General features: G+C 40.0%; 2 protein-coding genes across 3 annotated transcripts; both read left to right on the forward strand.

The window, feature by feature from the left end:
- Positions 1-1,826: 1,826 nt before the first annotated feature.
- Positions 1,827-17,669, forward strand: LOC137912828 (RNA-binding motif, single-stranded-interacting protein 1-like). Of its 2 annotated transcripts, none has more exons than XM_068756959.1 (13): positions 1,827-2,117; positions 4,406-4,581; positions 6,452-6,510; positions 8,247-8,338; positions 11,244-11,401; positions 12,742-12,821; positions 13,340-13,455; positions 13,928-13,977; positions 14,077-14,164; positions 14,438-14,488; positions 14,965-15,075; positions 15,218-15,301; positions 15,398-17,669. In XM_068756959.1, the coding sequence occupies exons 1-13, from the start codon at positions 2,061-2,063 to the stop codon at positions 15,467-15,469; spliced, it is 1,194 nt and encodes a 397-aa protein (XP_068613060.1). In that variant the 5' UTR covers positions 1,827-2,060; the 3' UTR covers positions 15,470-17,669. The 2 variants fall into 2 exon arrangements, with proteins under 2 accessions (XP_068613060.1, XP_068613062.1); XM_068756961.1 differs by having other exon boundaries at positions 15,221-15,301.
- A 1,966-nt stretch (positions 17,670-19,635) lies between these two features.
- LOC137912846 (CD302 antigen-like) lies at positions 19,636-22,504 on the forward strand. Its single transcript, XM_068756977.1, has 6 exons — positions 19,636-19,754; positions 20,304-20,429; positions 20,522-20,632; positions 21,121-21,303; positions 21,396-21,416; positions 21,505-22,504. The coding sequence occupies exons 1-6, from the start codon at positions 19,682-19,684 to the stop codon at positions 21,705-21,707; spliced, it is 717 nt and encodes a 238-aa protein (XP_068613078.1). The 5' UTR covers positions 19,636-19,681; the 3' UTR covers positions 21,708-22,504.
- Positions 22,505-25,143: the final 2,639 nt, after the last annotated feature.

Consider the following 25,143-nt stretch of genomic DNA (forward strand, 5'->3'; position numbering starts at 1 on the left):
GAGAGCCTCTGTATCCGTTGCCGTTCTTGCAATTGTTTTCATCTGCATGTTTGTGCCTGTTACAGAGGTTATGGATGTGCAGTTCAGGCTATAGTGTGTATCCGATGAAAGGAGATCTCCTTCAGGGGAACAGCATGCTCTCTAGGTTCCGTTCTTCTGTTGGCAACATCTACGCTTTCATCAAAACGATCTTCAGTAATTTAATGATATATTCTGCATACGCTGTAGGCTTTACATTCCAGCTGCATGAGCGAGAGAGGAGAGAGAGAGAGAGAGGGAGAGAGAGAGAGAGATCTACTGACCAGTTGACTCATGGTGGCCTGTTGAACTTTTCAAGATTCATTCAGAATGACCTTTGCTCTAATAGAAATGGGACAGCCATGAGTAGGATGACATGGTGGTGCAAAGTTTAGCTCTGACACCTGACAGCATGTTTCTTAGTACAGGAATCGAGAACTGAAGTCTTTAAGTTCTTTCTCTGCCTAAATGAGAGCTATCACTGAGCAGACCTTGATACATGTGATAACAAACACAACAAGTGTTTGATAGACTGTAGATTCATCTGTTAGAATATAGTACACCAGTTTTCGACCATGGTGTTTGTACCTCGCTGAAGTTCACCATTAATTCACATTTTCGGCCACCAGTGTTGGTTTTCCAATCAGCAGGTGACAGTGGTGGGTACATTGCCTTTGATTTATGGCTCAGTTTGCCCCTCCTTAGTTGTTGTACCCCCCCCCCCCCCCCCCCCCCTCACACACACACACACACACACACACACACACTCTCTCACACACATACACTTTATATAACAACTACTCACATTAAGAATCTCCTTGTGCATTTCATTCACAATAGAATCCATCTTGATCCTGACAGATTTCCTTCACTGCAATAACCCATCCTCAATAGTTACCAGATTATTACCAGACCATTTACTGGATTGTATGCATGTAGAATTTTTTTTTACCCAATTATTATTTAAATAATTTTGTAATATGGCGACTGTGAAATTAAACTTTAGTATCTGGAACTCAGATTTGTGAAAGCAAGTAATTATGTTTTGCACTTAGTTAAATCACTTTTAAATTAAGTTGACTTAATGTCAAAATTGTGAATTTTGGCAAAAAGATATCTTACGTTATCGGCATGGTTATAGTGTTATAACAGGTCCACTATTCATTTAACTGGAAAATATATTGAATTTTGGTTGTTCTTGTCCATTGTCATTTCAGTCATTATTTTTAAGTGTAATAATAAGTGACTATCAATATATCGAAATTATACTGAGGAAAAGTCCATTTTGCAAGGCTTTAAAAAGAAAAGAAAATATATATTCAATGAAGTTGCTAACGTTCTCTGTACGTTCATTATATTCAAACAAAAAAACAAACAAACAAATCACTTAAATGCCCCAATTATATTCGTGCTCCATTTGATTATCGGTAGGCTGCTAGATTTTATAGTTTGTCAGTTTGTTGGCGTTTTTCCCGTAAATTGAGAGGATATATCGCATCCAGGTCCAGCTGCACGATGGAATGTTAGGTATTCATTTGATTGATGCACGAACAAGGGGGTGAAACTGTGCTTTTACATTATGTGTCAAGATAACAAAGATAGTGTCCATGAGAGAATATCGTCATTAACCATAGTTTATATTTACCCAAAGTACCTTTAAATATCGATTAGAGTAAATTATTGTGAATTTCAGGAACACTGTCGTTAATGTATTACCCCCGCACTAATGGCTGAAATGGTTTCTTCCGCCGTGGCTCAGTCTGTCCTGCGTCCTTATCGCTGCAAATCATTGAAGCCGGGCCAGCAGGCGGTCGGGCGGGCGGAGTTGGGACCATTTACCGAGGCTTCTGTCGTCGGACGGTCGGAACTTAGGATATGTCCACAGCGATTATGAACAGAGTCCTAATGTTATAACCTTTTTCGGATAGGTGGATATCTTTGTCAGTGGAGAGTTGTTGTTGTTTTTACTTATACGAGGAGTTTGATGTGTTTCGCTAATTATAGTTTAAGGAAAAGGAAAGCCCTCCGTCCTCGAACTGAGGATGATTTTTGCTAACAACGTTACCGGAACCCCGCTGCGGATTCCGTATCGCAAACAGGTAAATGCGCGGATATTTGTATTTTTAGACCAACCCCAGGACAAGATGCTGGGAAGCTGAGTTCATACTTGTCGCGACAAGGATCTGTTGGACGGAAACGCACAGAGCGCACCGAGGACTTTCCTGATTTAACAGAAGGTGTTCCTGTGAGGTTCATGGGAATACCTGCTGCTGTGGGTCGGGTCCCCCGCTGGGGATAGAGGCCTACGCGGCTGTAGCGTGAGACTAGCCTCTTCCAATGACGTTGTTTAGTTTAATATCGGATTGGATTATAAATGGGGAGCTCTAATGGGCAATACTGAAATTCCACCAAACAGAAATTTGGATCATATTGTTGGTTAGTTCTGATTAAACCACTTTGCTTGAGGTTACCTTGTAGAAGTAAAAAGTAACCCGTAAAGCGTATGTTTTCATTATTAGGCCTCTGTTGTAAAAACTTTACAACCAGGAGGACTAATTAGCAACTGATGAATTTATTTTTGCTCCAGTTACAGGAAGATTTATACAATTCCCTTTAAGCAAACCATATTTGCTTAAACATCAGTCTGTTGTGCTGCGGCTGGGGCTCCATGGGCGAGGCCTGCTGCTGAAGCTCTGTGTATTTCCAGCTCGGATATGACAGCCTCTGCTGGCCTGCTGGTGGTTGATAAGGTGCCGTCCTCTCCCCATCAGCCTTTTATCTATGAAAGAAACAAAATTCCCTTTCTGACCCACAGAAAAAGAAAATAATGTTTGTGTGTAACTAATACTCCTGCCTCATCCATAATCGGCCAAATTAAGTAAACAGGGAGGAGCTTATGTGTTCGCTGTTAATTATTCAGGACTTGCAAGTAAATGCAGACTTGCGTCTTGTGGAGATTTATATTTATATAAAAGCTGTAACACATTGCTTTCCATGTAGAGGCCTTCTGCAGCTGTTGGAAGCAGAACCTAGACACTGAATGTGAAACGTGCATTTCCAGTTGTTTCTTACCAGTTGTTTTTTCTTTTAGGGAAAATGCGTACAACACTGTCATTTATACATTTATATCACTCTAAACATCTAAATTAGGCTCTCATTAATGAGGATCCTAAGAAGTCTAGTGTTTCAATACAGCGAATTGTTTATGTTGACTTATGAATACTTTATTTGGAACTTTGAGGTTGTATAAACATCAATACGACTGTTACCTGTGCTGACAGCAACAGTGTGAGGGAGAGTTCTTCTGTTACGGCTCACTGCTTGGTGCAGCATTGATCCTGATACTGGAATCTGAGCTGCATGACATTAATGACAGCATGTCCAGACAGTTTGTCTTATTTTCAATTTTTGAATGTGACTTTATACACATGGCTTTTATGTGAATTTGTGAGTGCATGCATAGACCTTTTGGAGCAAAATTTCTATACATGCATTGTGCAAATGATCTATCATTATTCTGATATAGATCACTATTGTTATAATTATATTTTTCTCCCATAGATATCCCTCTGCCATAATTATACTATTATTATTATCAGTATTAGTAGTAGCAGTAGTATCAGTTTCAATAGCCCCTAAAGGTTTTTGTTTTTTACCACTGCCAGCTTATATAAGGGGCAGAAGTTATAGCAGTCAAATATGAAGGTTATGTTGGGTGGATGCTCATAAGGTTAATGTCAGAAATGTTTATTGGATGAACATGATGTGACTTCACCAACCTGAGAGGGACAAGAGTTACACTGACGTGACTTGAGATGAATTAAAAATGGCCCAGATATTCAAATGGGGTCGCTCAGCTTGATGTAGTTACCTTTAGCACTGAAGAGCATTTTAACTAGCGTTATTAGTTGTGTTCAATCTCACCTCTCAATGGCATTTCCAGATGAAACGGTTCTGAGTTGTGACAAGGTTGTGCGAGTGATCTTTAGGCTACTTTCATAGCACCATTTGACATAGAGCATGGCTAGGAGCTAACTAATGTATTTAATGGATCCTTTTGCAGCTAATGCACTAGAAATTGGTGGAGAGCAAAATGACTTAGAGTAAATGTTGGACTTCTATTGATCAGATCACCAGTTACATGACTCAGAGTCTAATTGAATACACATTACTCTGTTTGTCGGGTGTGTAAATAAGCTAACAGTTTAACTCTGTTAGCTTTTTAAGGTAATAGCATACCAATTTCGTTTTTACAGTTATTTATGTCTTACGATCTAACTTTGCACCCACTAAATGTTATTTCTGTACGTAGAGTTTTAGTACAGTTTGGCGTCAGAAACGACATTCAGCAGTTCTGCTCACCGTTTTTATTTCTGCATATTCCCAGCCACCATTTTCCCCATCATCCCACCCCATGACTCCACCCAGCCCGAGCACAAGCAGCACCAACAACAGCAGCAGCAGCAGCACTGCAGGCTGGGATCAGCTCAGCAGGACCAACCTCTACATCCGAGGCCTGTCCCCTTCAACCACAGACCACGACCTGGTCAAGCTCTGTCAGCCGTGAGTACCGCACTTCCTCTAACCATTATTTGCTATTGATCAGTCGTTGATTTTTAGCAGAAAAATCTAATACCGGTATATATAAACTTACTTTTTTAGCCCACGAAGGAGGGGGCAATGTATATTTGGTTGCAGATATACTCGCAGGACCTTTCAAGACGAGCTTTCTTTTCTCTCTCTCTGGAGTCTGGAGCGTTGGCCTCCATGTCGATAGAAAAGGATTTGTTATTGGACCTGAATCGCACAGATAAACTGTACAACCAAGTCACTGCAGTCTTCTTGAGGAAAGAAAGGAGAAAGGATTTTGTGTTGAAATAAGTGTTTTGGGGGACAGCCGTTTTGTTGAGTGCAAGGATTATATTTATTACATTTTTCATGTGTTTTTGTAATTTTATTTCGTTCATATCAAACTAAACAAAACAAAATAAAATGACAAATTTATTTTTCTTGCTCTTCTGCAATGTATGTGACTATTTTGGCACGCTGGCGCAGCTGTGTGATTGTAGTGGAAGTACACAAAGCGGCTTGTTTCATTGTGTCGCTGTCACATGTGGGCCTATTCCGAAGAACAAATGTGGCCGTCTTTGTTGCTGTCTTTCTTATATTAAACGGAAATATCGCTATTTAGTGTACAATCTTGTTAAAGCTTGTGTATTCTTGGTGGCCTTATTAACTTTTTGGACAAGTTATTTGAAATTCTCTTTTATTTGTAAGTTTGGCAGTACCACGTACTTACCTATAAGTTTTAATTGCCGATGTAGGTTTATTGATTTTTAAATGCTCTGGAAAATAGCCCGTGTTGTACACGATTGAGGTGATGCAACACCCAGTACTGTGTAAGTGTGTTTCTGTATATTATTTCTACAGCCGTGGTGTCAAAAATGTTGGTAGTAAGAGGGGTATTTATTCAAGTCGGACTAAGTAAATGCAGAGCCCGCCACTGTGTAAATCTAATTATAAGGGGAATGAGCTGCTTGGTGGAGGTCTGAGTCCTTTTCTAGACGACAGATAAATGTGACAACAGTTCAGGCTTCATTTGAACACTGCAAACTATATATAATCATTTTACTTCTGACCTAAATGTGAGGTGGGTTGTTTCACTTCCATTGTGTATCTGAGGTCAATTTTACGTTGCACTCTTGCTTTCAAAATGTGTCACATGGTCAGCCTAAATTGATCATGTGATACATTTAATATTACATTTTAATGCGTGGTACTGTAAAGGAGAATATGCTGTACTGGCTGTGTATGGGTTTAGACGTTTACCCTAATCCCTGGCTCAAATGGCCCCTGGGCTGACAGGACTGTACGTCGTTCTTTGTATTGCTCTCACTAAAGATTATATAGGTCATTTTAATGATGCCTGTAGGTTGTGTGTGGAAAAAACATTTTTGAAGAAATGTATTTTAAAAGAAGCATAATTACATTATCTATTTTCTTTGCATGAGAGAGAGTACAGACACACTTCAAAATATAAATGACTGTACAGACTAAATTTATATATATATATATATATATTGGGACTATTCCTTCAGAAGCAGTGTTTAGTGAGGGAGTGGTTCATTCATACTGTCTGTAGAAACATTTACACATTTACTTTTTAAAAAGCAAGGTAGGTGATCCAGCTTTATGTCACCCTTTGGAGACTGTGTAAAGATTGACACTGGAGCTAAAATGAAAGAGTCTGTTTAGCTTTGCACTCGTGTGGTGGGGATTTTCAGGACCCCATGGAAACCACTTCCTGTTTCTCATATTTTAAAGGTGATGTCATAGATCACTGCTGAACCCTCCCTCTGTTTGTGTTTTATAACTGGTTCTGTCTGGTACATAATCCAGCCAACAATGCTTTGCCTTTATGCTCCTCCCATAGGTATGGCAAAATTGTATCAACAAAGGCCATCCTGGACAAGACTACAAACAAATGCAAAGGTGTGTGAAATATTTCTCTTTCCAGTCCTGCTCTCTTTCATGTGTCTGACTCAGTATTTATCCAGAAATACCACAAAATGCAGGACTCCCAACACCTCACACTAAGAGAGGATACGACTCCTGCACTGTGGCTGTTGTCCATATGTTTGAACTCATTAATTCAGCAGCTATGCAGTTGCCTCAGATGAACAGGAAACAGACAGCCAGTCTGCATAAAGCTGCCTCCCAGCTCATGTTATTTTAAGCCCCGGCCCTTGACTGTGTCACCGCTGTGGGTGGTTCCCGGGAAGAAGAGGCTGACTCCACCCCTCTAGTCTAACTAAACCAGCTTGCCTTGGTTCAGTTAGACTAGACTGCCCAGCGGACAACAGGGAGATTTACTAATTCTCTCTGGTTCAGATGGGATTAAGAGAAGGCTTTGTCACCCTCCTCTGGATTATACAGATGCCAGGTTCTCCGTGAAAGGCGACACTGTTAAAGACCTTGTAAAGATCAGACTGAATATTGAATGGAAACTGGAGACGGCTTTAGTAACGTCCTTGGAAAACCTGGATTTCACATAAATCCATTTTGTTTGTTTTTTTACTCATTTCGAAATTATCAAGAATGTATAAAACTCACATTAAACTTTTATCACCTGTGTGATCTATTTCCACACTGAATTAACCCTAACAAAAAAAATCAGCATGTTAAAAATAGCAACTGCAGTTGAGGTTAGCAACCACAGTCTCACCCCGTCTGCACCCGCAGGACAAAGAGCTGACCTGAACCCTGGATGTCACACTGCGATCTGTATCCTCAGCTCTTTTCTGCTGCTGCTTCCAAAGACACAGTAAAGCACATATAAATAGACCAGTTTAATCCAGAAGTATGTATAATGTAAAATCACACGGTAGCACTCTTTATGTACATATTTAAAGTAATGTTAATACCACATTAAAGACGGGGCTGGGTATCACTGGGTATATTGCAAAATTCCAGTTTGAACATTAACTCTCATGGAAAATAGAAGAAATGCATCTTGTGAAATGAAAAACACATGCTAAAAATACTTATTACAATAAGTAGTCAATGTTTTTGAGTTGGCCCTACCAGCTTCCATCCTTTGCTTCAAGCCTTGTGAGTTTTAATGTAACTCTGTTGTAGCAGTGCCTTAATTATCACAGCAGAAGCAGCATGAGGATTTCCTATTCTAGACTTTATTCAACACAGAAATCTGCAACACCTGGAAGAATCTCAACAACCTACTTTCTCAGTTTGCTGACTGGTAAATGAAAAGTCATTTGTAACATGTGACCCAACTTTAGCAATGACCTTTTAACACAGTATCATCTTAGTCATGTCCATGCCAACATGTTTAGAGGCTGGGATTCATGTTCTTCCTTGTTCTGTAAATTAACAACTTGTGATATCTTTTGACATTAAAACTACCAGCATATCAACTGAGGCATGTTTTTCCTGAGAATTTCCATTATTTCGTGCAAATTTCTGTGGTTTTATATATTTGGTATGACATACTGACATGCATGACTTCTGGAAGAGATGGAGTTCTTAGAAAGTGAAGGTTTTCAGGTCATGCAAGCAATCTGCATAGCCTGGTACGTTGGCATTTTTGTAAAACAGTCAAAAATGTTCATGCACCCCTACTTATGACCACATTATTAGGGGTGCCACAGCATTGAACTCAACTATTTGTGCTGGTTACAGAATGTTGCCATGATTTCTTGTCTCCCCAGGTTATGGATTTGTGGACTTTGACAGCCCTGCTGCTGCTCAGAAAGCTGTGGCTGCCCTGAAGACCTCTGGTGTCCAAGCCCAGATGGCAAAGGTGATTCATTATAGTGTCCCCCTGACAGCACATCATTGGCCTAGCAACTTGGGTCTAACGTTTGTGGTATGAAACAACAGTGCTGGTACCCCCCCTTGTCTTGTCTGAGGCACGCACGTGCAGAATTTATCTCCCGTTGTATTGAGTCCTCCTGCATGTATTTTCAGGAGCAGATGTGCAGCGGGTTCTTTCAAACCTCCCTTCGTATGTCAGTGGTTGTGTTTGCCGTGTAGTCAATGGAGAGATGTTAGCGCAGGTTAATAATGAATTAATTATATGTTGGATTATTAATTACATTGTAACTTGGATTTACTGCAATTGCAGTTTGCAATTAATGCGTCAAACAATGTGTTGATCACATTATGTTTGAGAAAAGCAATTTCTCAAACATTAGCTATGATAGTTTTTAATTCATTATTTTTAATATTTTTATTTGATAAAGTATCAGAGTTGAGAGCTAATTTCCCTTTTCCCCCCATTCTGTTTGACTCAAATTTGCAGTCATTGAACACTGCCTATGTTTGTAGAATAGAATAGAATAGAATAGAAAGCCTTTATTGTCCTTGCATAGTGGCTGCACAATGAGATTAGGAGCGCTGCTCCGTCTGATGCTTAATGACAACTTGAAATTTAGTAATAACAGAAAATTCAAGTAATAAAAAAAGAGCACGTATATATTTGTCCTTACCTGCCAAGTATGAGCTCATATAATCACTGATGCTCTTCTGTCAGCTGCTGGTCAGATTAAGACAAGGGTGGCTGTGGCTCAGTTGGGAGAGTGGGTCGTCCAGTGATCAGTCAATCGGTGGTTCGAATCCCAGCTCTGACTGTCCACATGTCAAAGTGTCCTTGGGCAAGACACTGAACCGCAAATTGCTCCCAGTGGGTCTGGCAGCACCTTGCATGGCAGCACTGCAGTGTGAATGGGTGAATGTGAGGTGACTGTATAGGTGCAGTCCATTCACCATTTACACGAGCGGTGCCAATAGTCAGTCTGTCAGATGTAGCGACTGATGTTACTGACAACAGGATGACAAACAAACTATTCACATGAAATATAATCTTTATTAAAAATGAGCTGACAGCAAATTACACTTCATGCTGCAAATATGATAAATATAATCTGATAAAATATTGCAGGAGGTGCAGATGAATAAATGGTTATCCGCACTAGATTTTCAGATGAAAGAAATGGTTCTGCTGGTGCCCACTGATGCGTGGACGGTTGTTCAGTGTCTGAAGACGGATCCATCTTCTCCTTACATTTTCAGATTAAGGGCTTTAAGTATGGACAGAATTACTTTAAGATTCTACTCCCGTCGAAATTACAAAAGGAAGTACCGGTAAAATAATTCTGTGTTGTTATGGTAACAAGGACCAGTCAGGGGTGATTAGTTCCCGTACAGCGCTGAGCAGGGATCCTCTGCCACATTTCCCTCTGGGGTTATAAGGAGCTTCGTGACATGCCTCTGTGCACCTATTTGACTCTTCTGCTTCTTCTTTTTTTTAATTGAGCAGCTATCTGGGACATTCCCAAGACTAATCTTTGTATCGAGTAGGATAAATGCCTTTATAAAGTGTGAGCCATTCACTTCAGCTTCATTCTCTCTGACAAAGGACCTATTTCCTGTTTTTTAATCTGGCCAGGCAGCCCTCATTGGGCTTTCTCACATTATTATTTCGTTGGCAGGTGGTGGGAAGTAGCCAGATAAGAGCTTTCATTCTTTTTACCTTATGTTATTTCACTTCTCACTCTTGCTCTCTCTTTCTCTCTTGCTCTCTCTTTCTCTCTTTCTCTCTCTTGCTCTCTTGCACTCTTTTGCTGGAGGTGCCACAACACAATGTTTTACGCTGTTTGTCATGACTGGAAGGTCACAATCCAATCCCTGGATCAGTAGGCTAAATGTGGGTGTGGGAAGTGAGACAGAAACACATGACAGTCCCTCATCACCACCAGTCTCGTGTCAGTGAAGTAGACCGTTAATGTCCCACCTACTCCAGTAGAGCTGCACAGATAAGAGGTGGTACCGAGCTCCTAACTGGTATTCCTTTAGAGAGGGAAAACAAAGGAATGCTAAACTGGCTGGTTAAGTAAAGGGTGTAATTTCCACAGCACCTCCATCAGCCCTTTGTTTAACAGCATGCATCATTTGCTTTTCAGTATGGGTGTTTCCCCAAGCAACTAACCAAACATACTATTTCTATATCAGTCATGTTCTCCTCACCCTTAAATACTTTTAGTTAGGACTAAATATGATATGCTGAATATGAGACGATTCCTGTTATGTTTTCTGTGTCAACTAATGGTGTGTGGGGGGGGGGCATACCTAACCAACTCCATGTTCACTCTCCGTCTGTTTTGTTGCAACTCAAGCTCGGGCTCATTTATTGTGCTCTACTTCTGTAAATGTTGATTTTTCTGTCGGTGCATTGCATTTCATAATCCGGCCTGCGCCTGCAGCTGACTGAACAGCAAAATGCTGATCAATATTAAAGCTGAGAGGCCAATCCCCTGGGACTCGTAGCTGTGTCTTATGTTTCCGCTGATGCTATTAAAATACAGCGAGAAATCGGCTGACGTGAGTCTTTAGCCAGCGTGGGCTGCATACAGATCTTGATTTATCACCACACAAGGTGACTCTTTACGACAAACTCTGAAAAATGGCAAGCAGGAAGAATCAGACAAGCAAACATATGATTCCGTTCCTGAGATCACTTTAAGAATCCTTTTAAAATATTTAATATGGAATAGCAAGGAAAGCTCTGCTTCTCTCCTATCCTCACCTCCATTACATACTCATAAAGGAATATTTATGGTTTTGTTGTGTTTTTCTAGCAATTCCTGTTGTATAATTACATTACCGGTACATCTGATTCCTTCTTTATTTATTTTTTTACCAAACAGCAACAAGAACAAGACCCGACAAACTTGTACATCTCCAACCTGCCTTTGTCTATGGATGAACAGGAACTGGAGAACATGTTAAAGCACTTTGGACAAGTCATATCCACTCGCATCTTGAGGGACTCCAGTGGAGGCAGCAGAGGAGTTGGCTTTGCAAGGTTATGTCCTGTTCTTTATTGTGGGAGATTTATGGCTGCAATAAGAGACTAATTCTTTTTTGACCACTACAACATTTGTAGTATCTGGTAAAAATTCGCCTCACAGCAACAAGTTTAAATCTCCCTGTGTCTGTGTGCGTTTTCTCCGGGTTTTCCAGTTTCCTCCCCCAATTGTCCGTAGTGTATGAGTGTGTGTGTGCGTGTGTGTGTGTGAATGGTTGCCTGTCTCCATGTGGCCCTGCGATGCCCTGGAAACGCGTCCGAGGTGTACCCCTCACGTAAAACCTGGCTGAGTGAAGATTTTCTTTCATACCATCAGCAGTGACAGATTATTCCGAACTTAATTCAGCAAACATCAACAAACGTGTCGACAGAATATTTTGTACCAGTGTTTAGAGTAAACTTGCTTGAGGCTATTCAAGATGACGACCACAAGCAATATCAGGACGTGAAAAGCCGTAGATTTGTGTGAAGCTGCTTCAAAAGTACAAAGACACGGATATATACCATCATATGAGAAGGAGTTCAAATTAGTCGTAGTACTTCCAGTATTTATTGCTTCACGGATCTCGATATCAGCAAATCGAAGCGACATTACCAAACATGAAATAAAACAATTTATCATTACTTTCAATTTAAAGCTTACTTAATCTGCCTATTTTTGTGCATGAATACACAAACAGATTTTGAAACGTGTTCCAATATATTCTCTATTTATTTTGCCAAGTGGTGGTAATGCGGAATACGAGTTTCGATCTCAAAATATCCTAAATGGCCAAAATAATCTGCTTTTCCTTGATTATAGATGTAAATAGGTCTGTTCAATGTCAAAAAGAAAACACAAACTGGAGTAGTAACAAAGAATTGATGCCAGGGTGAGACAGGGAAGACAAATTGGGAAACTCCATTTACAACCTTGGCGAACAAATTCTGGAAGCAGTTTGATTTATTATTAAATTAAAGGTTGCAAATGTTCCATTAGACTTTTCAAGTCCTTGAGAAAACACTTTTTTTTTCTTGTCATACAAATCTTCGTGCAATTCAGCACAGAGCATTTTTCATTTTTTATATTTAAATGAACACCTTAAAACACCTGGTCATGTTACCAACACTGCAAGGAGAGAAATATTTTATGCATCTAAAGAAAATAGGTCTCTGTGGCTCAAAAGCAAACATACTGGATGTACACATTATTTCACAAATATTTTATATATTGAATCACCCCTTCACAGAACGCAGGTCTGGTACATATGTCTGTCTATTGTATATACTATATTGTGTGTGTGTAAATATATATATTTATATTTCATAATTTTTTTTACTATCTTTTATAATTTTAGGATGGAGTCAACTGAAAAATGTGATGCAGTCATTTCTCACTTCAACGGAAAGTTTATCAAGACACCTGCTGGTGTACCAGGTGAGATAGATGTGTCATTATAAATCGCACCTCAACTGGCAGGCCATAAATGTGAGAATGATTTGAAGAATAGTTTTGTTTAGTGTTTTACCATAATGCATCTCAAGGTAACGGCCGGTGTCGGCTGAAGAAGTGATTCATGCTTCGAGCAGGAGTCGGTGAGTCTGCTGTTAAAGAGCTCAAACACTCTCGGCATTAAGTGGCCGAGCACAGAGAGAGAGGTGCTCTGTGGGGCTCTACTTCCTCTTCAAGCTTTTTAATTGGATTATTAGATTGAAATAGTCTCTGTTGGCCTTGCCTCCTTTAGGAAGGGGAGGGGATTACAGCTGCCAAAGTAGGTGATGTGTTCCCAGACTGTCCAGTAAATGTGCACTCCCAGGCTGTAGACAGTGACTGAATCATATAGCAAGCCATGACAGATAGCTCTCTGTGTGTGCGTGTGTGTGTGTGTGTGTGTGTTGTGGGACATGAGATGAGATAAACCCTTAATTTTATTCTGCATTCCTTACACTCTTTAGCACCACATGAACCCTTGCTGTGCAAGTTTGCAGATGGTGGACAGAAAAAGAGACACATTCACAATAAATTTCATCAGAATGGTCGAATTTGGGGAAGGACCTTGGACTCCAGACTGGTGAGTGGTGTGATTTCAGGTGCCGCTGAAGTGATGTGTGGTAACGACTGGAACAAACACTATAAGTGTGGTCCGGTCGCCTTAGGGGTCCTTAAGGTGGATCTGGGAGGTCTCCGGCAAACAATACAAATATAAACCATATAAGAGTAGCATAATGTCTCAAAGGTTTTATACCCTGTCTGTTATAAACTCATCAAATTCTTACCAAAAGGGAAACCCAAAGACAACATGTGGATACTTGACATGAACAGTTTTCAAAGCTGTGATGGAGAAATAAATTGCACGAATCATGTTTGTTGTTTGTCATTCTGGATATGATCTCTGCTTTTTAGAAAGTCATGTGTAGTCAAAGGTAGCCTAGTTCAGGTTTAGGCACAATAGATACACAATAGGCCTTTTGTATGATGATGATGATGTGTTTGTGTGGCAAGTTTCATTTCAGTAGCCAAACCTGTGGTTTGTTTGTTCACAGGCAGGAATGACACTTACGTATGACCCCAGTGCAGCTGCTATTCAAAATGGGTAAACTGCAACAGCACACTCGCTTGAAATGTCATGGTCGATGAAGAATTCACTTGAGTTCTTGTAATTTTATTAAAATACTCTTTCTTGTTTCCAAAGCTTTTTCCCACCAGCATTCAGTATTTCAAACAGGATGATTGCTCAAACACCCATGTCTCCATACATGTCTCCAATGTCAGCTTACCAGGTTTGAATCTTTCTCAATCAAGACATACCGGTACCTTGACAACAGGACGCATGACATTTCATCGTTTTTTTTACGTAGTCCCTTTGCATTTACTTTTACAAATCCATACGATTCACAAAGTGTCCTTTTCAAAATGGATTATATTTAGTGGTGTGGGTTTAACTTGTGACAAAGGGCACGCCCATTAGTGTCAGATACATTAGCATGTGATTTCTGCAAGTGGCAGCTGTTTAGAGTTACTGTGTTGATGAGGCTGCTTATGTGACGTTCCAGGTGCAGAATCCATCCTGGGTTTCTCATCAACCCTACATCATGCAGCATCCGGTAGAAACAGAAATCTCTACCTTCCTAACTTTCCCGTGTTCTCTTTTTTTTTTCTCTGTGTTATGAACAGGATTAGAAAAAAGAAATTGTTTCATGCATTATAGAGAATAGTAGTTGGACAGATGATGACACTGATCCTTGAGGATTTTTTTGTACTAGAGTGCACAAATCCTCCATGAATCCAGCCAAGCATTTCATGACAGATGGGCTTCATTTGAAAGCAGTGCATCCATTCTTGTTTTGAATACAAGCTATCAGGTCACCCAAGGGCAGATCAAAGTTGCTGAACTTGTGATGATTAATTAGATAGATGTTTTGCGATACAGTTTCTCTGTCATAAATTTCAAAATTCAATAAGTATTTAAATCTTAAATATTTTCTCACTGTATTCAATATGTGTTTAGAATAATATTTTCCTCCAGCTGGTAAAGCCATCTATTGCACATCCTGTACTCCCATCTCCTCTTTTCTCCTAGGGGACTGTGATATCGCCCTCTATGGACCCATCTATGTCACTACAGTCTACATCCATGATGACCCCACTTGCGCAGCAGATGAGTCACCTCTCTCTTGGCAGTGCAGGAACAGTAAGAGAACCCCGCATGGAATGAAAAATGAGTTGAGACATTATGTTTATCGAGATTGACGTGTTAAACCGGGCCTCACTGAGCTGTAAGATGTATAGATCACGATTGTACTGTATGAATGACTGTCTTTCCTTCATTGAAGCAGTTTATGGCTGCTAACACAACTATGCAAGGAGCATATATGCCACAATATGCACACATGCAGACGTCAGCTGTTCCTGTAGAGGTGCGCTCATAGACATGCTGCCTCATTTTATCTTCCATAAAAAAATTGCTTGGAAAATGGCAGTGATAAAAAATATTTTTTTCTGCTTTCTTCTAGGAAAATGGTGCACAGTCACAAGTGGATTCATCTGGAAATCATTCCCAATATTCCTATCAACAAACCAAATAGCGCTCAGTCCTGTCTACAACTGCAATGGATGCTAAGGATCGTTTCACTGTTTTGCACAGTTTCTGCAAATGTTTAAGTGAGACTATTCTCTTTTAGTGTCACTTTCATAAAACAATATCTGGGTTCATCTAGTGAATCAATTCAAATATATGTACACATTATTTTAGATGATTTGGATGTTGTTGTTGTTTTCAGGATTGTCGCCTTTATTTAATGAAATAGCTAGAGACAGATGGGAGAATGAAAAAGATGCTGCGGACGGCCTGGGGTCTAACCTGACCCCGAGCTGCTGTAGAGGACTCGGCCTCCGTGTGTGGCACTGACTATTAGTTTAACCTCTTGGATGAAAGTGTTATTTTCATACTCAAAAACATTTACGTTTTACCATGAATTGTCAGATACAAGAGAGTTGGGACTAATTGTTCATGATTGTAAATATGTCTTTTGTTAATACTTCCAGATTTCTTTCCTGGCGTTTTGTTTCAGCCAGACCTTTTGCAGATGTTTTGCGCTTGCTGTGTGCGTGTTGATGTGATGAGGTGTTCCGTGTTGTTTTCTCGTAAAGTGGTTTATCTCAGTGCTCTAGATTGATCTTGCTGTCAGATAAAAAATGTCCTCCATATTTTTGATACAGTAGTAGTACAGACCTTAACAGAGAGCGGCTATAAATGTAAAATGTTCAGAGCTATTGCCTTGAGAATAACCTCTGTAGGGTTTTTTTTAAATAGTCTGTGGTATTTTTTCTCCCTCCCAAAAACTGATGGTACCGGGAAGTAGAATGCAGTTTAAATGAAATGACATATGTTTATTTCATTGGATTTAATATTTAGTCAGAAAACCTAACATATTTCTAGATGTTTGAATGTGTTTGCTTAAAGGATCACCTTTGAAATCTTGCCTTTTTAGATTGCTTAGTATTGTAGAAGTGCCGAAATTGAACATCTTGGTTTGAGGGAATGAGAAGGGGCAAATGCATTTTGTTAGTCTGTAGTGCTTGTGTCTTTTGCGGTGATGCTTAATTGTCATTTCGGGATGTGTCTTTTGCTTTTATTTGGAAAAACTACCATAAAAACAGACTTATGATTGTGCAAAAAAAAACAACTCATCCAGGCCTTGTGCTTAACCTTAGGCAAAATGTGATTGAATTGGGGTAAAAATAAGCTGAACATGTATTTTATTGCACCTTGCTCTTTGATAGAAAACAAACAACTTGGCACTTACCGGTATTCAAAAAGTAAAGAAATTTAAAGCTGAAAGGTAAGCTGGCCAAGTACAGTTCTACATTTGCTATCTTATGGTATAGCACTGAAACAAATTGATAATAGTAGATTTAAAGCAGGCCTTTTGATCATGCTGTCCTCCAGTCAGCCTGTGATTCGACCTGATGGTCAGTCAGACTAGTTATCTACCTCAGTTTTCTTTCTCGTTACTACGTATGCAAGTCCTGCCCGTCCTTGCAGACCAAACGCCATGCTCAGGAGCTGGCCTCATACAGCTGTTTCATATGGGTTGTTTTAATTGTTGTTTGATTTATGCAAACCTATTTTTAAAATAACATTATTGTAATTAGAAGAGTGGGGCGGGGTGCAAAAACATGTTTCATCTAATGTTCCCTCCCTTAGTTTTTTAAGGTGCTGTTGCATATGACAACGTATTTCAGAGGTGGATCTAAGACCAACAAAGCTCTGTATTGTGTTCACTGGATCAAGGCTCCCTGAAATAACTCCATATTTGTTGCTCTGTCTTGGGTCCAGATGAACTTGCAGCAGCATTTCCTCTGTAATGCACCAGGTTGTAAAGCAAATGTAAAGGGCTGCCATTATTATACAGTACTTGAGATTTCTGTCTAATGCCTGAGACTGAGAAATAATACTGTCTTGTGAGGTTTATGCTGCTCTAGTGTCTAAACCAAGTGCCATCGTATCTGGGTCGGGAGTAGCAGAGGTGCATCAAATAAAATGGGCTCATTTAAGTTACCACCATGTTGAACAGTCATTAAGTTATATGGAAAAAGTTCTAATTTATGAAGGGTTTTTTTGTACAGGCAGCATGAGGAAATAAGAGATTTTCATAAAGTTTTTTTATTTTATTTGTGACAATCTTTCCAATGAAAACTTTTATGTACAGTATTTTTGTTTTGTATTTGTGAAAGCCAAAGACATTCTGGTAGCTTGTTGCCTAAGGTTCTTTTCATTTTCTTTGACATTTTTGAATAAAATTTTTCAACTTTTAATCTCATCTTGTCTTTACTGGCAAGAAATGCAATTCATTCTTTATACCTACAAAGAAATTATGTAAACACATATTATATTAATAACTTAATATAAATGTCACATCTTTGAGAAGCTGACACCCAAATACTCGCTTTGTTTCTCACTTTCAATTCAAATGTAATTGGGAATTAATTGATTTGATTGGCCTTGATTAAAACTAATGCGTTGCTCACTAACTTGATAAATAGTTGAGTGTCCGTGCCGATAAATCAAACTTGTAAAATAACCTGATGACCAGGATCTTTCTGAAAATTTGATTTGCTTTTAACCCATAGGGTAATGACTTGATCAGTGCTGTCACGTGGTATTGTTGACAACATGGATGGAGTGCTAGAGCCTGTGTAGGCAGGCATTACCATGGCAGATGGGTATCCATGCTACCCTACTGGGTGTTGTGCCACCCTACAGGAAGCTATGCTCCAGACGAGGAGCAAATCTCACTGCAGCTGTCAGTGTTTGAGCCGCCTGAGCCTGCTTGCAAAGGAGTATTGGCCCGTCCTGCTGAAAAACATTAATTTTGTCTTGGCTCTGCTCTCCGTCACCTGCACAGGGAAGAAGCTTTCATAATAACATTTTAAAAGATAATATGCTGCTACCTATGCAGCCTCAGAGATAGCTCGGGTGTCTCCCTTGAGCCGGTCCCAAGACCGGATGAACGCAGAGGGTTCCGGCAGGAGTGGCGTCCGGCGTTAAACTTTGTCAGAATTAAGCATGCAATCGATGAGAAGGTTGATTTGCTGTGGCGACCCCTGACGGGACAAGCCGAAAGAGGAAGACATATATAGTCACAATTATAAAAAGATAATTAATGCACGTCATTTACATACTGCATATTCTTTTTGGGCGGTTGGAGTGCTGGATCTCAGTCCTGCTCGCATTTGGTTCGAACCAAGGAACACCTGCTCATGTTCACCGGTTTCATAATGGAGCGTAAAAAGAAACATACAACAATTAGATTCTCCTATTCAGCTCGATTCATTCTGCATGCTATAGTGCAGACCTGGGCATTGTACAGCCCCAGGGCCGCATACGGCCCTTTGGTTGACTCTGACCGGCCCGTGTAAGGTTAATTGGAAATTACAAAATAAACACATTTTTAATTTTACCTCATGCATGGACTAAAACTGCATTCAGTGACAGTTCAATATGATGCATCTTTCTTAATGAGCACAAAGACAATATTGTGATGTCTTTAGGATGCTAAGAGTCTTCACAAAACTTTCCAACAGTATATTAAACTCAAAATGTGTTTTAGAGTCAATGTGACTGAAAACGTTCACATGTATTTTACCAGTGTTTTGAATAATGACAACCTCAATTTTTCATTGCTTAATTATAACATATACTCTTTCAAACTTGTCAAATAAATGCTATTTACTGCTTTTTTTTTTTTTATAAAGAAATACAATGAATATTGTGCAGAATTGAGTTCAGACTTTTGGCCCTCCAGAATATCTTCTGTTTCTCATGTGAAAGATAATTGCCCACCCGGGACCCCTGCTATCGTGCACGTTTTGGGGTTGTGGGAGGAAGCTCAAAACCCACGCACGCATGAAAACCCCTCACAGAGAGGGCCCGTGTCGGATCTGGAGGCCCTCAACCCTCTTGTTGTGGGGTGAGTTGAGGTGACAGAAGAAACCACACGTCATAAAAGGGAACAATGTGCGCGCAGCGCCACCTAGAGGTGCAGTCTGCCGCTGATCCTGAAACTTTACGTCTGCGCTGGAATCGCAACAGCAGCATTAGCGAGGAGTTTTAGACTTGCACAACATGTGTGGGTGGAATCGGTGCAGACCGGTGGGTCTGTTTACCTGTCTGAACCCTGTGGGTGGGAGTGTGCGTGGGAGTGGGCGTGGGAGTGGGCGTGGGAGTGGGCGGGATCTCGCTGACGCTGCTCGTTCGGTCGTGCAGGACTTGGTGACTTTGCGTCCTCGCCGACATGGAGTTCGCCCGATCGCTGCTGTGCTGCGTGTTTGTGATGTCCACGCAGCTGCAGCTCATTGTTACCGCAGGTAGGGCGCCAAAAGGAAATCCTCTAAACGCGCGTGCTCGTGATATCTGACTGGCTCTGGTTCTTTTAGCTGTGCGCAAGGCCTGCGTGTGCGCGTCTGGATTTTAATCACAAAAGACGCGCAAATGCGGGTTTTAAATCTCCCGAACACAGAAACGGAGGTTTTGCATATAGAAACGTGCCGTTAGAACTTTGGCAAACTGTTCGATCGCGTAATTTCAAAGTTGTGTCTGGCAGCATAATGTAAAATAACTGGACAGTGACGTCACGGTAAGGCAGTATTGTTGTTGATTTGAAAAGTTAGAAACAACAGAGCTAGAAAATAAATTCACTTCAAGTTGCAAACGTACATGAAACAGGCTCCGGAATGAAGACAGGCTGCTGCGATAAAGAGGAACAAGGGTCACAAGAACTGGCTCGCCTCCAGAGTACAGACAAGTATTCTGAGGGGGGGGGGTATATTAACTCGGACTAACTGTGGTATGACGGTAACAACCCTAATTCTGTCCCCAGTTTTACTCGTAAATTATTACCCTAGTGTTTTCCTCAGACTGCCCTGCAGACGGACGCACCTGGGTCCCGTTTGAAGGGAAATGTTACCACTTTGTCCACGGAGAAGAAGACCAAATCAAAAGTTACACTTTTGAGAGAGCGAAGAGCCTCTGTCTAGGATTTGGTATGTGAGAAATGTGATTTTTAAAAATGGTATTTGGACACTGTTCTCAACCCGTTTTGTAATCTTGATTTATTTATCCCTGGTTTTCCCAGAACTTTTGACTGTCCAGAGCCGAGAGGAGAATGATTTTGTCATTAAATATAGCCCCAAAGTGTGGAAAGGTGTCGTCAATGTGTGGCTGGGAATGTACTATGACACAGATAGTAAGTACAATGTGACTGGAATGACTAAAAAACTTCCCTCGGTCCACTCTACGGATATTTCAGTGCTTTTAGGACTAATTGTCGGCCAGCATCAGCTTTATCTAGACCTTTGAAACAGTAATATGACACAGTTTAAATCATCCTGACTCAAACTGTCTCTTATTTTCTGCTAATGCCAGCTACTTTTTAGGCTTGTATCACAACACAGCCTCATCCTCTTCTTTAAATCCTGGGACCAACCCAGGAAATCCTGTTTTCTTTACACAGACATTTGAGGCATAGTCAGCGAAGTTTAGCCGCCAGAAGCTCTAAATCTCTTCTGGGTTCGCTTGAATCTGAAGCGAATACATGCAGAACACCCGCAACATTGTGAGATTATTTGTGTTCTAACACGGCAAAGAAAATAGAGATTGTAAGTCCATCATAGCATGATTGACATGTCCGTGATCGTGGTTCCCATTGGAGAACTGATTGGTGTTTCTTGTCAGGTGAGGAAATGAGATGGTTTGATGAAGACTCAGAACAGTTCACCAACTGGGAGGACAATGTTCTGTCATCGGACATCTTGCCCATGGACACATGCGTGGCTCTTCGCAGTAACACAGGGAAATGGGAAAAGGTCAGCTGCCTGGACGATGTGGAGAACGGCGTGATCTGTGAGGCCAGTCAGCGTAAGAGTCTTTTAAATGGAAAGGAAACACTTGCATGTAAATATAGTTGCTTTCTTTCCACTTGTAGCAACTGTGTTTTCTTTTTCCTACAGAGGCAGAGGAAGTCAAGCCGAGTAAGTTGAACTTGAGACCCTTTTTGTTCTTTCTTTAGTTCTTCCTCCGTGGTTTAACCTTCCTTGCATTGTGGCTTGTCCTCCTCAGAGCCCAGCGCATTGGTGTCACTGCTGGTTATTCTCAGCGTGCTGGCCATTGTGGGAGTCTCTGCTGGTATTTGGTTCCTGCACAAGAAGAACAATCACGGCTCCTCCATCTTTGCGGCGTTCGAGTACCACCCTCCGTTCCGAGTCCTGGAAACAGACCAGTCCTGCTTGGTGGAGGCTGAGGACGCTGACAACCTGCCATAGATTCTGAGGCAAGTGATGGCAAACACACGCTGATATTAATTATCTCCTCCAAGGAGGTTAGGATTTTGCCGGCTTTTATCTCTCTGCCTGTCTGTTAGGAAGATAACTCAAAAAGATATGGAAGAATCTTGATTACATTTTCAGGAAATGTTGGGAATGTTACCAAGATCAGATGATTATATTTTGGTGATGATCCATAAGAGATACTGGATTCTGGATCACTTTAAATAAAAATATTAACATTGCAGCCAATGTAGCTTCAAAATTGATTCCTCAATATCTTGTTTGATTATTGACAGATGTTTATGGAATTTGACACAGTCATGTAGGATAGGGATACCTATCTTTCCACCAAATTTCATCCGGATCGGATCTGGATTGCAATACTATAGAGATAATTTAACTTGGATCACTTTAGATTTTGGTTCTGTATGGACTGAATTCTGCACGTTACATAATACAAGGACATTAGAAACTCACCTCCTGATAAGTATCTGTGTTCACGGTGTGTGCCATGTTTTATCTCGTCTTTTGTATTTTTGAATAGTCAAAATGTACCAAATATATTTTTGTTTCTATGAAATAGTGCTTTGCTGCAATGTGAAAGTCCTTATCTATTCTTAGGAGAGCGGTCATAGTTTGGGTGCTGGAAATGATTGATCTGCATATTTCTAACAACATTTGACGTGGGATGGGGTGTTGAACATTTCAATAATGTGAATGCTTTTGTGAGGTATTCAAAATCAAATATACTCTGAGCCTTGTGGTGTTCTCATAATAAAGTATGTTTGACTTTATGAGTGGCCTGTTTTTTTGTTCTTGAATTACTCTGTCCTGTGTGATCTATGCTGAGCACCTCGGTTTGCTATTCACATTGAATGTCGATGCAGAAGTTAGGAGAAAATAGTGAATAAGGACATGGAAATTGGTGATAGAGTCTAATTGGTTCAAAGGGATCCCTAAATCACTCTCATCTAAGAAGTGCCTCCAAATGTCCAGTGGCTCTTGGTTTTTCAGTGGGGGCCGAGACAAAACAGAAATGAGAGAAATCAGCAGGAAATCATTGTTTTTGCTTTTCATGCATGTCAATTTCCAGGCTTCCAAGAATTCTGCTGTAAAAAGTCACTTTCAGTCTTTCCTGCAAATGCATATTTTTGTTGGTGACGTGTTCTTAGTGTTGTAATAATCTGAGAGCAATTTGAGGACCAATGTTTATCAATGCCTCACGTTAGAGAACCATGTTACCTTGTCCTCACAAGAATTGTAGGTCATTTCTTGATCTGGCCACAGGGTGGAAGAGTGAATCACAATTCTGTCAAGACTCAGCGATATGCAGGAAGGCTTTTTTGTTTGACAGAAGGCTGTAAGAAACCCATCAGATTTGTTTCAAACAGTAACAAATTCTGAACATTAAATATTACATTATTACGTTATTGGGTTTTTTTTAAGCATACTGTAACAACTTAGGAAATATATATGGGACTGGAGCCAAATGTGGCTGGACGTATTAAAATACTTAAACTTGTCTTCAGGCTGATGAATATGCAGTACAGGGATAATTCATCTGAGATGAAAGGAAGCCCTCCCCCCCCAATTTACCTTTTAACTCAGCCATGATTACGGTCATTATAATTGTGACAAGCTTTTTTGCTGCTTTTTAAATAATTCAATTAAATATATCAAACATCTTTTGAAGCATAATCATCTGTTTATTCAAACAAACTCCACTGTGCTCCATATGTACCCGAGTATCTATGTATTTTATCAACCCAATGGCTGTAAAGGCCTATAGCCCAGCTCAAATAACTGCTAATGAACCTCATTCACACATCTGCTGGAAGCAGGTCTACACTGACACAGAATGACTCATTTACATTGTAAATGTTCATTGGTATGCATGAATGCGATGTGATATACAGTGGTGTGATGCCTGGAATGAAAATGTGAGCCATCAGTTTATCAAGTCTGTGGATTACTAACGTGTGAAAAACAAAAAAAGTGATATAGCAAAATGCTTCTTCCTCACAGTGACTTTAATGTGTAAAGACATTTACAACAATTTCGACTTGGCCATTGTTTCATGCAGGATAAATCGTTTGGGTTGTTTCACCACAATCCATCTCTGGATTCACAGCTCAGCACTCTCCTCTATTCATGTTCCTGTCTATCCAGGTAAAGGTGTCACCAAGCAGAAGTGTGGAGCGTCTCTTGCCTTTGTGATTTAAGCTTCGTATTTCTCATCCATTCTATAAACAGGCACATACTCCAATTCACAGAGGGAAAACAAAGGCAACTATTTGCATAGCTGCTCTCTGAGGGGTCATTTTAGATTAACAGTATTATATAGTCTGCTATATGTCATCATATGTCAAGATATTTCATAATACACTTCTTCACCATCAATACAGCTATAGTATGAATGTTTAATTCTTAATACTTTGTTTTATTTGCCACAATTTTAAAATTAAAGAAAGGCATGTACAGTATTTGCATGAGCATGATACAAAATTACTGCAAAAAAAAATCATTGCATCACATTATTAATTTAGTCTTCCTATAAATGCATGGCAAAAACCTTCATGTGCCAGTAACGGTACCATTAGAAGATACACTGAGTGCAGGCAAACGTTTGTATGTTATACAACATGCATGGTATAGCAGACACTGGAACTAATATAGAGTAGATGCGCACAGCTGCACACATTAGTGATGAACATACCCAGGTTTTAGCTTAGAGACTGTGCCATTTTCTAAATCAAATGCATGTGCAGTGCTGGAAGGCTTTTGTGTTAAAAGGATCAGAGCATTGTGTGCCGACATGATTAAAATCTGTATTATTTAAATATGTCAGGGGGAGAAAAAAAAATTGATGATGATGATGAGTCCAACTTCAGTGCCTTAGGGGCATACCGAGCTTTCTGTGGACTGATAGAAAAATAATAATTAAAAATAAAATCACCATCTTAATTTATTTTCCATCCGTCTCTGGAGAGATCATCTTTGTTGTGTCTTTGGTATCTCATTATACTTTCTAATCCTGACTTTAAAAATCCCTTTAACCCTTGTATTATGTTGAAAAATAATTACGTTGTTTATGTTAGGGTCATTTTGACCCGCACTGTGTAAATCCACTCAAAACAGTAAAAAAAAAACGCGTTAAACCAATAACATCTTCATTTTAGATTATATGAACATTTAGAAAAGAGACATACAATACATTTTTAATTTCAACACTATATTTAAGAACTATTTAAAGTTTTTCCCTCTTCATGAACACTTTTTTTTTTCATTCGACTTGCTCCATTTCCTCAGATTTTCAATGTTCAACAGCTCTGGTGTCGCGGTTGTCAAATCGGATCACACGAGATATCATGTGACATGTCTCCAGAGACATTGTTGCTCGAAGGATTGGCCTTCCATTCTCTTGATTCCACAG

The sequence above is a fragment of the Brachionichthys hirsutus genome, unplaced genomic scaffold, assembly GCF_040956055.1.
Source record: "Brachionichthys hirsutus isolate HB-005 unplaced genomic scaffold, CSIRO-AGI_Bhir_v1 contig_916, whole genome shotgun sequence".
Lineage (NCBI taxonomy): Eukaryota > Metazoa > Chordata > Actinopteri > Lophiiformes > Brachionichthyidae > Brachionichthys > Brachionichthys hirsutus.